At 33.4% G+C, this 13,259-nt stretch overlaps 1 protein-coding gene across 1 annotated transcript in view; it reads right to left on the bottom strand.

Annotated features, from left to right (window-relative positions):
- The window catches only part of Cfap47 (cilia and flagella associated protein 47), a 421,187-nt gene that overhangs the window by 213,590 nt on the left and 194,338 nt on the right, over positions 1–13,259 (bottom strand). The window contains exons 34-37 of the mRNA XM_077107522.1: positions 11,871–11,968; positions 11,498–11,614; positions 4,484–4,618; positions 897–1,012 (exon numbers count right to left, since the gene is read on the bottom strand). Of these exons, the coding sequence (XP_076963637.1) occupies positions 897–1,012; positions 4,484–4,618; positions 11,498–11,614; positions 11,871–11,968 (466 nt within the window). The remainder of the gene's footprint in view (positions 1–896; positions 1,013–4,483; positions 4,619–11,497; positions 11,615–11,870; positions 11,969–13,259) is intronic.

The following is a 13,259-nucleotide window of genomic DNA, read 5'->3' as shown; positions in this document are numbered from 1 at the left end:
CTTATGGAAGGAATAGGCCATAAATCTTAAGTATCTTCATGTGGTATCATCTCCATAGGCATAGAGTTCAGGAGCCACCTGTACCACAAAAAGTGCATTTTTCCACCTACATCTCAAATGGTGCCCTAGAGAGCCTTGGGACTCAGACACAGAACTTCCATGGTGTAGGATCACTATAGAGAGCCCCAACTAAGGCAATGCAGAGCAGGGATGTGGTAGCAGAGTCTCCCCAAGACCCCATCCAGTAAAACCACAGGAGCAAAACTGCAGCTTTGGATAATCATGAATACATGATCCAGGCACACAGCCACCACAGAGATGAGGCCATCACAGAGAATTGCCATGAGGACAAAGGTCAGGCACAGAACTGTGATAGAGACTGAATTACTCAAAATAATGGGGATAGAGAAGAATGGCAACATTGGAGCTTCTTTAAGGTAGAATTTTGTTCCTGTTCTTTCATAGTTTCTAAATTTTCTATAATAACTACATATTGTTTTTGTAACAAAATTATTGTAAGTATCATATAGCCTACAAAGGTCATATATCTATAATTATGTAATTTTGGTATATACTACTTCTAGCTTCCAACAGGAAACAGAACTGTGTATATAAATAAACAACTTATAATATTATCTCTATGGCTCATACACATGCAAAATAAAATTAAATGCATGTATAAGAACAGCTGTTTTATGCTGTTGGAATTATTTTTACAAAATTAGTGAGGAATCTCAGGAACATGAAGATGTTATCTCTCAGTGATGTTATTTTACTTTATATATATTAATTTAAAAATCCAAGTCACATTTTTAAAATAACAACAAATATTAAATGACTAGAGTTGATATGCTCAATAAATTAAAAACAAACAAACAAACAAAAAAAACACTTACTTTGGAGAAATAGTCACAACATTCCCTGCTTGGGCAAGAGAGAAGTCAGCAGCATCTCTTCCAACAATTGTAGCATTATACACTAAGTTTTTCATGCTTGAATTTTTCAATACAATCTATATAGAAGTAGAATATGGTATAAATAAGATAATAAATTTAAAAACCATACAACTGTATCATCATATTTTAACCAGAAGGTTATACATTCTAATGATGGAAATACTTATTGCACACTAACTGGGGTAAGGCAGACTTTGTGTTTAAATATAGCACCTCTATATAACTATGTATATATGTATCTATCAATCCATTCATCCATCCATCTATTCATCCATATAGTTTATCTGAAGTTGGCAGTAAGGATCTTTCAACAAAGGAAATGACACATGGAAAAATCAGTTGATCATCAAGAAGTTCAAGACGAAAATTAACAATTTATATTTAACTGTTATTGCAAAGGGAAATAATTGGAGTATTTTAAACAGAGAACTTGCCTATTATAATTTACAAAAAGGATAATCTGACTGCTCAATTCAGAAAGTATTATAAGGATGTAAGTTTAAAAACATAGCTTCAGTCTGGAAATGATCATGGCCTTGTCTAGAAGCAATAGTTTAGTTAGCATTGGCTGTCTCTTCCTGAACCAGTCAGGTACAAAGTATCAGACAATCATTAGTGATTATTATTAGTGAGAATATTTTTTTTAAAAAATGTCAGTCCACAAAGTGTTTATGTATAATATATTGGGAATTCAAAAAACAAATGAACAAAGAAACAGACATATTAAGAATTGACAAAGGGTTTGGGGTTGTAGTTCAGTGGTAGAGCACTTGCCTAGCATGTATGAAGCACTGGGTTAGATCCTCAGCACCACATAAATATAAATAAATAAAATAACGGTACTGCCATCTACAACTAAAAGTATTTTAAAAAAGGAAAGAAAAGAAATTGACAAAGAATTTTTAGTCCTTGATGAAATTCTAGCCAGGCTCCTTTGAGCTGTTTCACTAGGTTCTATCTTTGGGCATGTCCTTAAGAGTCCTATCTATCTATCTATCTATCTATCTATCTATCTATCTGTCTGTCTGTCTGTCTGTCACTGGGGACTGAAAAGGGGGCACACTACCATTGAGCTACATCCCCAGCCCTTTTTATTTTTTGAGTCAGGGTCTCATTAAGTTGCTGAGGCTGACTTCAAACTTATGATCCTTCTTCCTTAATCTCATTTATTGCTGGAATTATATACATGTGTCACCAAGCCTGATGATAGTTCGATTTTAGCAGAATCTTGCTAAGTTAGTTTAGTCAGAATCCTCTTCCTTTAATATCTAATTATCCTTCATATTGGACCAAATTCTTCATCCTCCACCATCTCCCAAGTGGGTGTCTTCTGATCATCCTGGCCTTCCTGCAGCAAGAATTTTGTTAGGTTGGATTACCCAGAATTTTTCTTTGACCATAATGTTTCCTCTTAGTAACTCTCCATTCCTTTCTTGGCTATAAATTCTTACTTAATCTTCTTATATTCAGAGTTGAGTTCAATCTCTCTCCCTCCTACTGCAAAATTGCATTGCAGTCCCCATACCTATTGCGACAGTATTAAATAAATTCTGCCTTATTGTTTTAACTATTGTCATGAATAATTTTTTCCAAGATGCCAGTATATCATGAAAATTACTGACCAAAAGAGGGAGAAGACTTGGTGAAAGTGATGACCATGAAAATTAGAGTGAAGCAAAGGTGACTAAAACATAAGTAGTTCCCAGGAGCTGTGGTCTCAGATATTTGAAAAACAGAAAAGTAGTAGTATGTGTAGTTATAGTGGATCATAAGGAATATGGTAGAGATTTGGTGAAAGATTAAATTACATAATTTCCCATTCAATGAGAATTTTGGTAACTACTAGAACAAAAGTGTTGATGCTCGAGATTTTGTCCCTTCCCTCTGCCTCCAAGAATATTGGAATTTCATGTTACTTAATAATTAAAGATATTATTTTTAATGAGGGAAAGACCATTCTAGTGTAGTATTTTTATGTATGTACATATTTATGCACACTATATGCATGTATATATGTCTGTATTTCAAGTATTCATTAATGGAACAAGTGATTTTGAAGTCCCAGAGAGCTCATTTCCATTTTCTTTTTGGAAAATGTTGAAAATCATAGCAGATTCTTTATGGACTATTACTGGCTTGCAGTCTTGGAACTTTCATAGCCATTGCTTAGATCTTAAGGAAGCCACTTATTCTCCTTTTGTCATATTAGATATATGGAACAAAGGTATTAGATTCATCTGATGTAAGAGTGTTCCAGTGATCTCAGTGTGAAATTTATTCAAAAAAAAGGAAGAAAAGTTCAATTGCTTTTGAAAATTCTCAGAAAATCACTATACTTTGTTGCTTTTTATCAATGACCACTATATTTTTTTTATTAGTTCCATCATTCTATGTTTCTCTTACTGACACATAGGCATAGAGATATTTTTTTCAATTTGAGAAGCCATTTGATAAGTTTTGTCTATATTTGGGAGGGTTGATAGGATTGATAATAATGATGTTCTATGCCTTAGGCACTACCATTTATGGGGTTGATTCATAAGAGCAAAATACATCAAAGAGTCTCAGTGATTTCCAAGTCACTGATTTTCTTAAATGAAAGACAAAAGCAAAGCATGTTGTAATTTAAGTTTTACATTGCATTTATATTTAATTTTTGTTTTGTTTTGTTTCTTGAAAAACTTACCTGATATGTGTGAAAAGCAAAAGCTACCTCTTTGTATTTAATGCATAATCTTAAGGTCTGAAGATTACTTCTAGTAAAGAGATAAATGAGGAAATAAATCATGTTTTCATTTAAATATGTTTTCAATTTTTAACATTGTTATAGTTTCAATATGAGGTGTCCCCTGAAAAGCTCATGTGTTAGGCAATGCAGTAATCTCCAGAGAGGGACAACTGGGTGGTAACTGTAGGCAAGTGTGGTATGGCTAAAGGAAGTAGCTCACAGGATGCATTTCTTGGACTATATCAGTCCATGGCTCCTTCCTTTCTCTTTGTTTCCTGGTGCCATGAGATGAGCAGCTTTCCTCCATCATGCCCTTCCACCATGAGGTTCTCTCTCACCTCAGGTCCTGAACAAGAGTTGACCAACCATGGACTGAACCTCTGAAACCATAAACCCATATAACCTTTTTCTTCTCTAAGTTGTTATAAGGTATTTTGGTTACAGTAACAAAAAAACTTAGTATACAAACATCATAATTAATGTTTATGCTTATGTATTAGCTAGTGTTAGTATTAACTTTCTGTTTTTATGGTGCTGGGGATCAAAAAGATGGCCTGGTGCATGCTAAACATTCACTTAACCTCTGAAAACATCCATAACCCAATATTAATAATATTTGATAAATGAAAGTGATTAATTGCTATAAAGAAATATGGAGATGATATAAATAAATATAAACATATTTAGAAAATGGGAAATAATAGTTAACTGTAATAAATTTTGTTTTGGGAAAGAAACATCCAAAACTTTACTTAAGTGCTTAACTCCATTTGTCTTGTGGCCCCACAGATATCCTTACCTGTCTTATTACAGTGTCATAGAGAGTACAATGAAATGGCACCACCTTCTTGGGGAGATATGTAGGGAGCCTTTCATACATATAGACACAAAGCATGAGCATCAGGATTGGATTTGGATCACAGATGTCAGTGGCCTAGTTCCAAAGAAGAGAAACAAATTAGAGGATATACAGACAAAAAATACAAATAAAGAATAGGTGTAATATACCAATATTGGATTATTTAAGCCATTTTTAGCATGCTTTTGATGGATAATGACACTGAAACATAGATACAGAGAACAAAATATTATTCTGACTTAGAAGAGCTTGACCTGACTGTTAAAGATTATATACTCTAATCAGAACACTGACCTCACATCACAAAGATGCTGAAGTAAAACATGACAAGAAATTTTCAAGTAAAAGTCTATAGGAGTAAATGGCACATGAAATGTGGCATAAACAATGATTGGCACCTGTAATTTCGGCTCCTCAAGAAGCTGAGATAGGAAGGTCACAATTTCAAGGCCAGCCTGGGCAACTTGGCAAGACTCTGTCTCAAAATAAATTGCTTTAACAGAAGGGCTGGGGATGCAGCTCAGTGGCAGAGTACTTGCCTAGCATTCACCAGACATGGGTTCAGTAACCAGTATTGGAAAAAAATAATTCTTGGACTTTAAATAGGTTGTGTCTGGTAACGGAGAAGGTACATTCTATCAGAAAGGCAGAGTACCATGGCAGAGTACCATGGAGCAAGGATATAAAGAAGCACAGAGTTTGTTCAGGAAAGGAGAACAATTTATATCATGCATAAGGTTAGAAGGGATAAGCAGTGGAAGAAGAGTGAGTTTCGGGTAACATTATGAAGGTTCTGGATGCCAGGATGAGGGATTTGATTTGATTTGATTTGATTTGATTTGTTTCTTACTGAGGATTGAACCCAGGGATGCTTTACTACTGAGCTACATCCACACCCCTGTTTATTTTTTATGACACAGGGATCACTAAGCTGCCTAGGGCCTTGCTAAATTTCAGATGATGACCTTAAACGTGTGATCCTCCTACCTCAGCCTCTGGAGTCACTGTAATTACAGGCATGTGCCACCATGCCTGGCAGGATTTGGTTTTTGAACAAGGAATAATGCGATGAAAAGCAACAATTCAGGCAGATCAAGCTTATGGTTATTGGGAAAGTGTCTTATGCAGAACAAACAATTATAATGCAGAAAATGTAACTTCACTGATAAACAAGATAAATTAGAGATGGCTGTTAAAATTGATATAAGATAAAATTCAAAGTTACAAAGGAATAATAGCTGGGGCAATAAATGTATCCAAAATGTAAGCCTGAAGATAAAAACGTAGAATCATGCAGTTGTAGGAAGGACTCTATCAGTTTATGTAGTGCATGTGATCTCTTTGAAAAAGGTGAATGTAGTGGGGAAGATTTTCCACAGAAAAGAGGTATTGGGATTGGTGAGAGGCAGGCATCCAAAGACATACAAGGCCACTAATAAATGAGCAGTTCTGTCATTGTCAATGTAAAGGGAGCTCTCAGCAGTCCCATGAAGATCTACTATGACTTAATGGCACACAACCAAGTTTATAACTGAAAATGATCTGGGCCTAGTCTGGAAGTACAAACAGTTTGAGCCAGGCTCTAATGTATTATGCAAGTGATTCTGAACTTTGGCAGCAGTTTCCAGAGAATAATGATAGCCCTCTGGTCATCTGCTAGTTTACATTTCCTAATACACTCTTGTCCTTCTTTGGAAGAAGTAAGGATTTGTTCTTTCTTGTTTTGCCAATTAGGAATAACGTTTGCCAATGAAGGTGCCTGGGGAGGAGACTGATTTAAAAATAAGTAAGTAAGTAAGTAAATAAATAAATAAATAAATAAGGAATTGTCCTGCCTGCCTTAGCAGCATAGAAAGTTGCCCAAGGGTACGATGTGAGAATAACTTGGAAATATACCAAGTTACCCAAGTTTCTCATCAGTAGTCTATGACCTCACATCCCTTAATAAAGATAGTATTAAACAATAGACAAAAGTAAGTGGTTCAAGAACAAATTAAAAACAAAATATAGAACATAGAGTTTAAGTCCCACATGCATCTTTAAAGTGTAAGAAGGTAAATTTCAAAGTGAAGAATATGTCCTGGTTGGACGCTATGTATTGAACCAGTCCATGAAAGATATGATCCCAAGAGGGGCTATCTAAGGTGAGGAGAGATTTGTTTGTTGGAAAAAAAGGGAAAACTAGTGGAAAAACACTATGTATGGGCTTACATATGGGGTTAATAAAAGTCTTTTGAACCTGCTTTAGTATCTATGATACAAAATTGTATTAGTAGAAATATAGAAATAATGTAAAAATGTATCTTTGAAAATATGATAAAAATACAGCAATTTGGTAATTTAAAAATGTTTCTCTTAATGGAAAAACATGACACTAAGAAATAAAATAAAGGAACATTCTCATCTTTATGATACATTTAACTGAAAATAACCTAAAGCAATTTAATCCTAGACTTTTTAAAAAGGCAAATGGTAAAACATGTTTCTTTTTAAAATTTTTTATTTGATCTTTTTAGAAATACATGAGATGCTATACATACATGGAGTATAACTGGTTCTAATTAGAACACAATTCTTGGTGTTGTATACCATGTGGATTTTCACTCATGTTGCATTCATATATGAACATAAGAAAGTGATGTTTGATTCATTCTACTGTCTTTCCTATTTCCATCCTTCCTCAATGGATTAGACAAAGGGGAATGAAAGCAAGTTATGTTTCTCTGAAAAAATATTTTCATGTGAAATTCCTTTTAAAAACATAAACATAACTTGTCCTATATAGATCCAACCTTCTAGAACATCAATTGTATTAGTCCTTTTTCCCCATGAAGATAGCATTTTTCTATTGCATTAACAAAAGAACAGGAAAGTAAACTGCTATTGTTTGGATGTTGAATATCCCTTCAAAATTCCATGTGTTAAAGTCTTGGTGCCCAACGTGGCATTACTGGAAAGTAGTGGAACTTTAATGGGTGAGGATAAGTGAGAGGTCTTAGGTCAATGGGGGTGTACCCTTGGAGGGGATAGTGGGACACTGTCTCTTCCTCTTTCTCTTTCATTTCTAAACCATGAGATAAACACTTTGTTCCTTCCCATACTACTGCTGTGATGTGCTACCCTTATCAGAAGCCCAAAACAATGGGGTCTCTTGATTTTAGACTAGAACTTCCAAAAACATGAGGCAAAATAATTCTTCTATCTTTACAATTTAATTATTTCAGGCATTGTAGTAATGGAAAGTTGACTAATAAAAATAAGGAAACAAAATAATAATAGAAAAAATGCAAAAGTAGAACCTGGTAAACTAAATTCAAGTTCTACTTCTATAGAGTGCCATGCTCTTGACTAATTGAACTGGATTTCCTAGGCCTCAGTTTCATCATCAGTAGCTAGAAGAGGTGATGTGGTCCTGGCTTCATAATGGATTTAACGTGCCATTACTAACATTGCCCAAAGACATACTGAATTCCTATAGATACCACTGTTGATTGACTTCCCAGCAGTCAATTCCTTCTTTCATCTTTACTAAGAATCCAACTTTTTGTAGGAGTTCTATTCCTTTTATCCACCACTGGTTTAGTCACAAACATTACACAATTCTTATCAATGATATGCAATTAGAAATATGCTGTGAGGTCATTGGAAGAGGTTTAGTTTTTGCAAAATGAAAAGCACAATAAAAAGTGCTACTCAGTCTCAGATCTAGATACATGAATGAAGGTGCTATGTGAAAATTTCAGCAGGAATTTTGGATTTCTTAGTGTACATGTCTAAAGGAAGCCAGAAGGCTGAGAATGGCTGAGCAAAAAGAGTCCTTTATAACTTTATTGGAACACTTGAATTCCTAGAATTTTTACTGCCTGACTAAATCTGATACAAAATATTCCATTTCCTTATTTTTCATTAAACCTACTTTTAGACTCATGAATGTGGCTATTTAAGACTTAAAGTATCCTACGTAACAAGACAAAAGCAAACAATAAATTTTAAGGATATAGATTATCTATTCACCCTTAGCTCCCATCATTACTCATTAAACTATATACAAACTGTATAAATTATTTATTAGCTTTATTTTCTTATGTCCACTTTTACATGAGGGAATAAAATATACATGTTATCCCAAGATCAAACAATTCCCACAATATTTCTGCTTTAAGTAAAAACTATATAATTAAAAAGGAGAATACTTAATAGCTGTATCTTCCTGTTAGAAGGATTCTACAAGAGGATATAACATATACACAGCAACTTATCCAGCTGATTTTCCAGTTGTAACAAAGGACATAATGAAAACAAAACTTAAATATTAACAAATAAGTCCAGTGCTAAATGTCACAGGAACCAAATGTGGACCAGTATAAACATCTGCATTAATTTACTACTGATGAGTTAACTTAAGGATGACATTTCTAAATCTGCCATTTGACCTAGTTGGTAACTTTGGCATCACAACGGGCTAATAAAGCCTTGGTTATTATCTTCTATGTTAATTGTCAATTTCCTCATTAATCAAATCTTAAAATGCCTCCATATTTTATCTCACAAATATTTATTTTTAAGTATTTTCTCTATATAATAATATAGACAGCTTGACTCAACATATCTGAGGAAATCATAAAGAAAAGGAGTGAATTATAATGCTTGATGGATTATATTTCTAAACAAAGATATTTGAAGTTTCTTGCAAACTGGTACCAAAATCTCAAGAGCCAGCTTAAACACTGGGTCCCATGTAACTTTTCCTGGTTTCTTTATTATAATGATTTCCTGCCTCTGAGTCTCATAGTACATTGTTTCTCTATTACCCCATTAACTGTCTTCTTTGCATCAGTCTTTTCTCATTTGCCTATTATTAGTGTGAAAAATCTTTCATTATGTTTTATATATGAAATGTCTCCCCAAAGCTAATGATTAGATTATGAGAGTTATAACCTAATCAGCGGATTAATCCACTTGATATATCAATATTTTGAAAGGACTTTAGTACTGGGTGATAACTGTTGGCAGATTGAGTATGGCTGGAGTAAGTAGGTCACTGGGGGCATGCATGCCTTTGGGGTTTACATTTTCTCCTCAAAATGTAATGCCCTTCTCGTTAGCTCTCTCTACTTCCTGGCTACCTGAACTGAGCAGTTTTTCTCTACTACACCCTTCTGTCATCCTGTTCTGCCTCATCTCAGGCCCAAAGCCATGGTGTTAGCCAACTATGGACTAAACCTCTAAAACCATAACGCCAAAATAAACTTTTAAACCTCCTATAAATCATTCTGGTTAGGGATTTTGGTCATGGCAACACAAAGCTAACACCTTTGAAGATGTAGGTAGAGTTTAATTATATCTGTACCTCTGTAGGATCTATCCTGTATCATTCATGATGGAGATTCAATAATTTTTTGAATTGACGGAAATTGTAAACATTTCATTCTTCCAAACCAAGGTCTTTTTTAAGATGTTGTCTTCAAAACTGCACTATTAAAAAGAACTCTCTGACCAAAAATTTCTCTTTATACCTCTACCAATAGGAAAGAATTTAATTTTCAGGCCTGTTGCAAAATGACTTTAATATGCAAATTACTTTAACATAGAAAGAAAGTAAGCAATTGTAAAGCTCATTTCTCCAGCAATTATAAAGAACAATTATATACAGACTATATTTGGACCTGACTATCAATCTTTCTGGAAGATAGAATGAAAAATTCATAACTGTTCTTTCTTTTTGCTCTTCTTTTGTAGCTAGCCACCAGATCTAGAGAACCTCATGATTTCTCTTACATCAACTTATTATTATCAATCACCATTCAAAATGATATGACTAGAAAAGTAATTTCTGTGCTCTTGGACTAATTGAAATTACATTCTTCTTGATCTGTGCTCCCTGTGGATAGCTTTTCTCCTCTCAGTCCATCCTGATCATTGTTACAAAAGTAAAAGCCTTTATTCCCATAATGTACACAGTAACCTCCTGACTTTTTCTGCTGATATCCAATATCCCATATGTACCTATATTTATCTCTCTAACACCAAACTTCAACTATGGAAACCTATTCACAAAATATCCTTAATGGACATCATTTTCCCATACTACCAGTCTGTTTATGCTATTTCCTCTGAATAAACAACTTCTTTCACCCCTTGAAATCCAAATAAATTTACCTTTTATGATCCCAACTTAGTCATCCCTTCTTCACAATGTCATTGGTGTAAAAGACTACATCACATTGATCTCTTCCTTCGTCTGAATTCTGACTACATGTTTTGCAAATATTCCTATTGATATTTGATTAAATGAGCAAAACATCTTTTAACAGATATGCATCATGATGACTCAATAAATTTATATATTTTTCAAAGTTAGGAATCATTTATTATATCATTTCATTATCCCTAAGAAACAAAGGGGTCATAAGATAGTAAACACATAATATATATTTGAATATTGCCATTGAAAACTTGGTGTGGAAGGTCAAATGAAATTATTACTTGCAATTCAACTTATATAATGAAAATGCGTATTGCCATTATGACCTCTATACAGATATTTATTTCAAACCAAAAGTGAAAACTTTCATTATCTGATACTAAATTACAAGACAATTCAACATCTATATTCCTATCCTTTTAATTCATTTTTAGACCAAGAGTAATGTTAATAATGTACCTAGGCTTTGTTCTTATGGTTTCAGACACCTAGACTAGAAGTTCTTTTTATTACATATACTTGAAGAGATATGATCATTATATTATATGTAACATCAAATAATTATATACTATAACTTTTAACGTCTAGTAGGTTTTTGTAGAGTCGTGTTTCAATTACCAAACTTTAAGAAAAGTATGAATTTTTTCAATTTAGATTTAAAATTTGGGAACAAAGGAAGATTATAAAGGAGTAAACAAAAAAAGAAACTCATAAAATATATATAGAATGTATGCTATAAAGGAACCAACCTGTATGTTCAAGTCAAAGCCAATTTCATAAAGACTATTTATAATAATCAGACAATTGTGAAGATACTGTTCAGGATGTCTTGGTTGTGTGTACATATTTACAAAATGAGACTTGATCTGGAAAAGGAAACAATCCTTATTAATAGAATAAAACTGCTGCTTTTCAAGTGTCTTCTGTAGTGCAGCAAGGACTCATGTAAATATTAACATTTGTAAGTAACAGATTATTGCAATAAAGTGCACAAATAAGCAAAAAGGCAATGCTAGTCATTCAGTTTCATCTTTTTGAATTAAAACTAAGACATTTAAAATAATAAATTTGCAGAATATTATGCTTCAGCCTTTAATCACCAAGTTCTGTTAAATGACTTACCAAAAATGGGCAATAGGCTGCCAACTGTGTTGCCAAAACAAGGCCATCTAAAAGGTCTTTGTCAAAATTTACTATCCATCTCTCAGAGGGAACAGAATCTATTTCAAAGAAAAAGAGTAAACAACAGTAGTTTTACTTTGTTAAAAGATACCTTATGGAAAATTGAGCTATAATGAGAGAAAATTTTGCCTTTGTTTAAAGAACAAAAAGCATATTATTTTGCTAAGAAAAATAAATTTCAAACAGAGTTGAGTACCATGAAATATATCTATCTGTAAGGCTTTAAAGACAAGCTGTCCCCTTCATTTCAATATGAAACTCTTTGAAAAACATACTATCATGCACTAATGTAAGAGAAATCCAATATTTAAAGACTATTCATCTTGTTGAGTATCTTGAGGTTCATATGTTTAATCAACAATCATGAACATGCATGGGTAAGGAGGTTCAAAAGATGTGCTACTACTTGAATCTCTACAGTTGTAGTGTCAGATTTCTTTATTTTTTGTAGAAATTCTTACACATGTAGAACATTTGGAAGAGGTTGGAGATTTATGGTTTAAACAAATTAGAACTGACCTATAAAAGATAATACAAGGGACTGGGTATGTACTACAGTGGTAGAGCACTTGGCTAGCATGCATGAGGCCTTAGTTTCTATACCCAGAACTACATAAAACAAAAAGAATATAAGATGGAGGAATAATGAAAGAATTCTCAACTACAGAAATGATCACTATACCAAGACTGGAACAAAAAGTATCTGCATATTAAGTAAGTATCTGAAAAACTTTCCTAAATTGGAAAGAGGGGTAGAAATAATTGCTAGGTTGAATGCAACATTTTAAGTTTCTAAAACAGCTAAGATTCTTCTTAGTTTGAGGATAACTTCCAATCAGAAATCAAAGAGAAAAAATGGTGATCATCACAAATACCCCCAAATTCCTTGAATCCCATTTTATATGAAGAAAAATCCAAAATAGGATGTATTCATGATGCATATTTTAATTTTACAAACTAGGATTGGTTTACATCTGCAAGGGGAAGACTTCAGTTTTTCTCTTGAACTGTAGATATTCCCTACTTCACAGAAAGTTCTTGGAACTTTTTCACCTGAAATGCTCCAATTTTTTTTTTCTGATGGAATCTTATGACTTTGTTTGATAACAGGTATAGTGTCATCAAAACAATTATTTTAAATGCAGATTGCTGGTTGGCTGAATAATGATAAAGCAAATGTGCTTCTCCTCTTTTCCAGCCTTGAGGCATAATTGACAAATAAAAGTTGTACATCTTTAAGGTATTTGTGGTATTTTGATATAGACATATCTTCTGTAAAGATTCCCATAATCAAGCTAATTAATATACCTGTCACTACACGGTTACCAT

This window comes from Callospermophilus lateralis, chromosome X (assembly GCF_048772815.1).
Source record: "Callospermophilus lateralis isolate mCalLat2 chromosome X, mCalLat2.hap1, whole genome shotgun sequence".
NCBI lineage: Eukaryota > Metazoa > Chordata > Mammalia > Rodentia > Sciuridae > Callospermophilus > Callospermophilus lateralis.
This window is presented reverse-complemented; position numbering and strand designations above follow the sequence as displayed.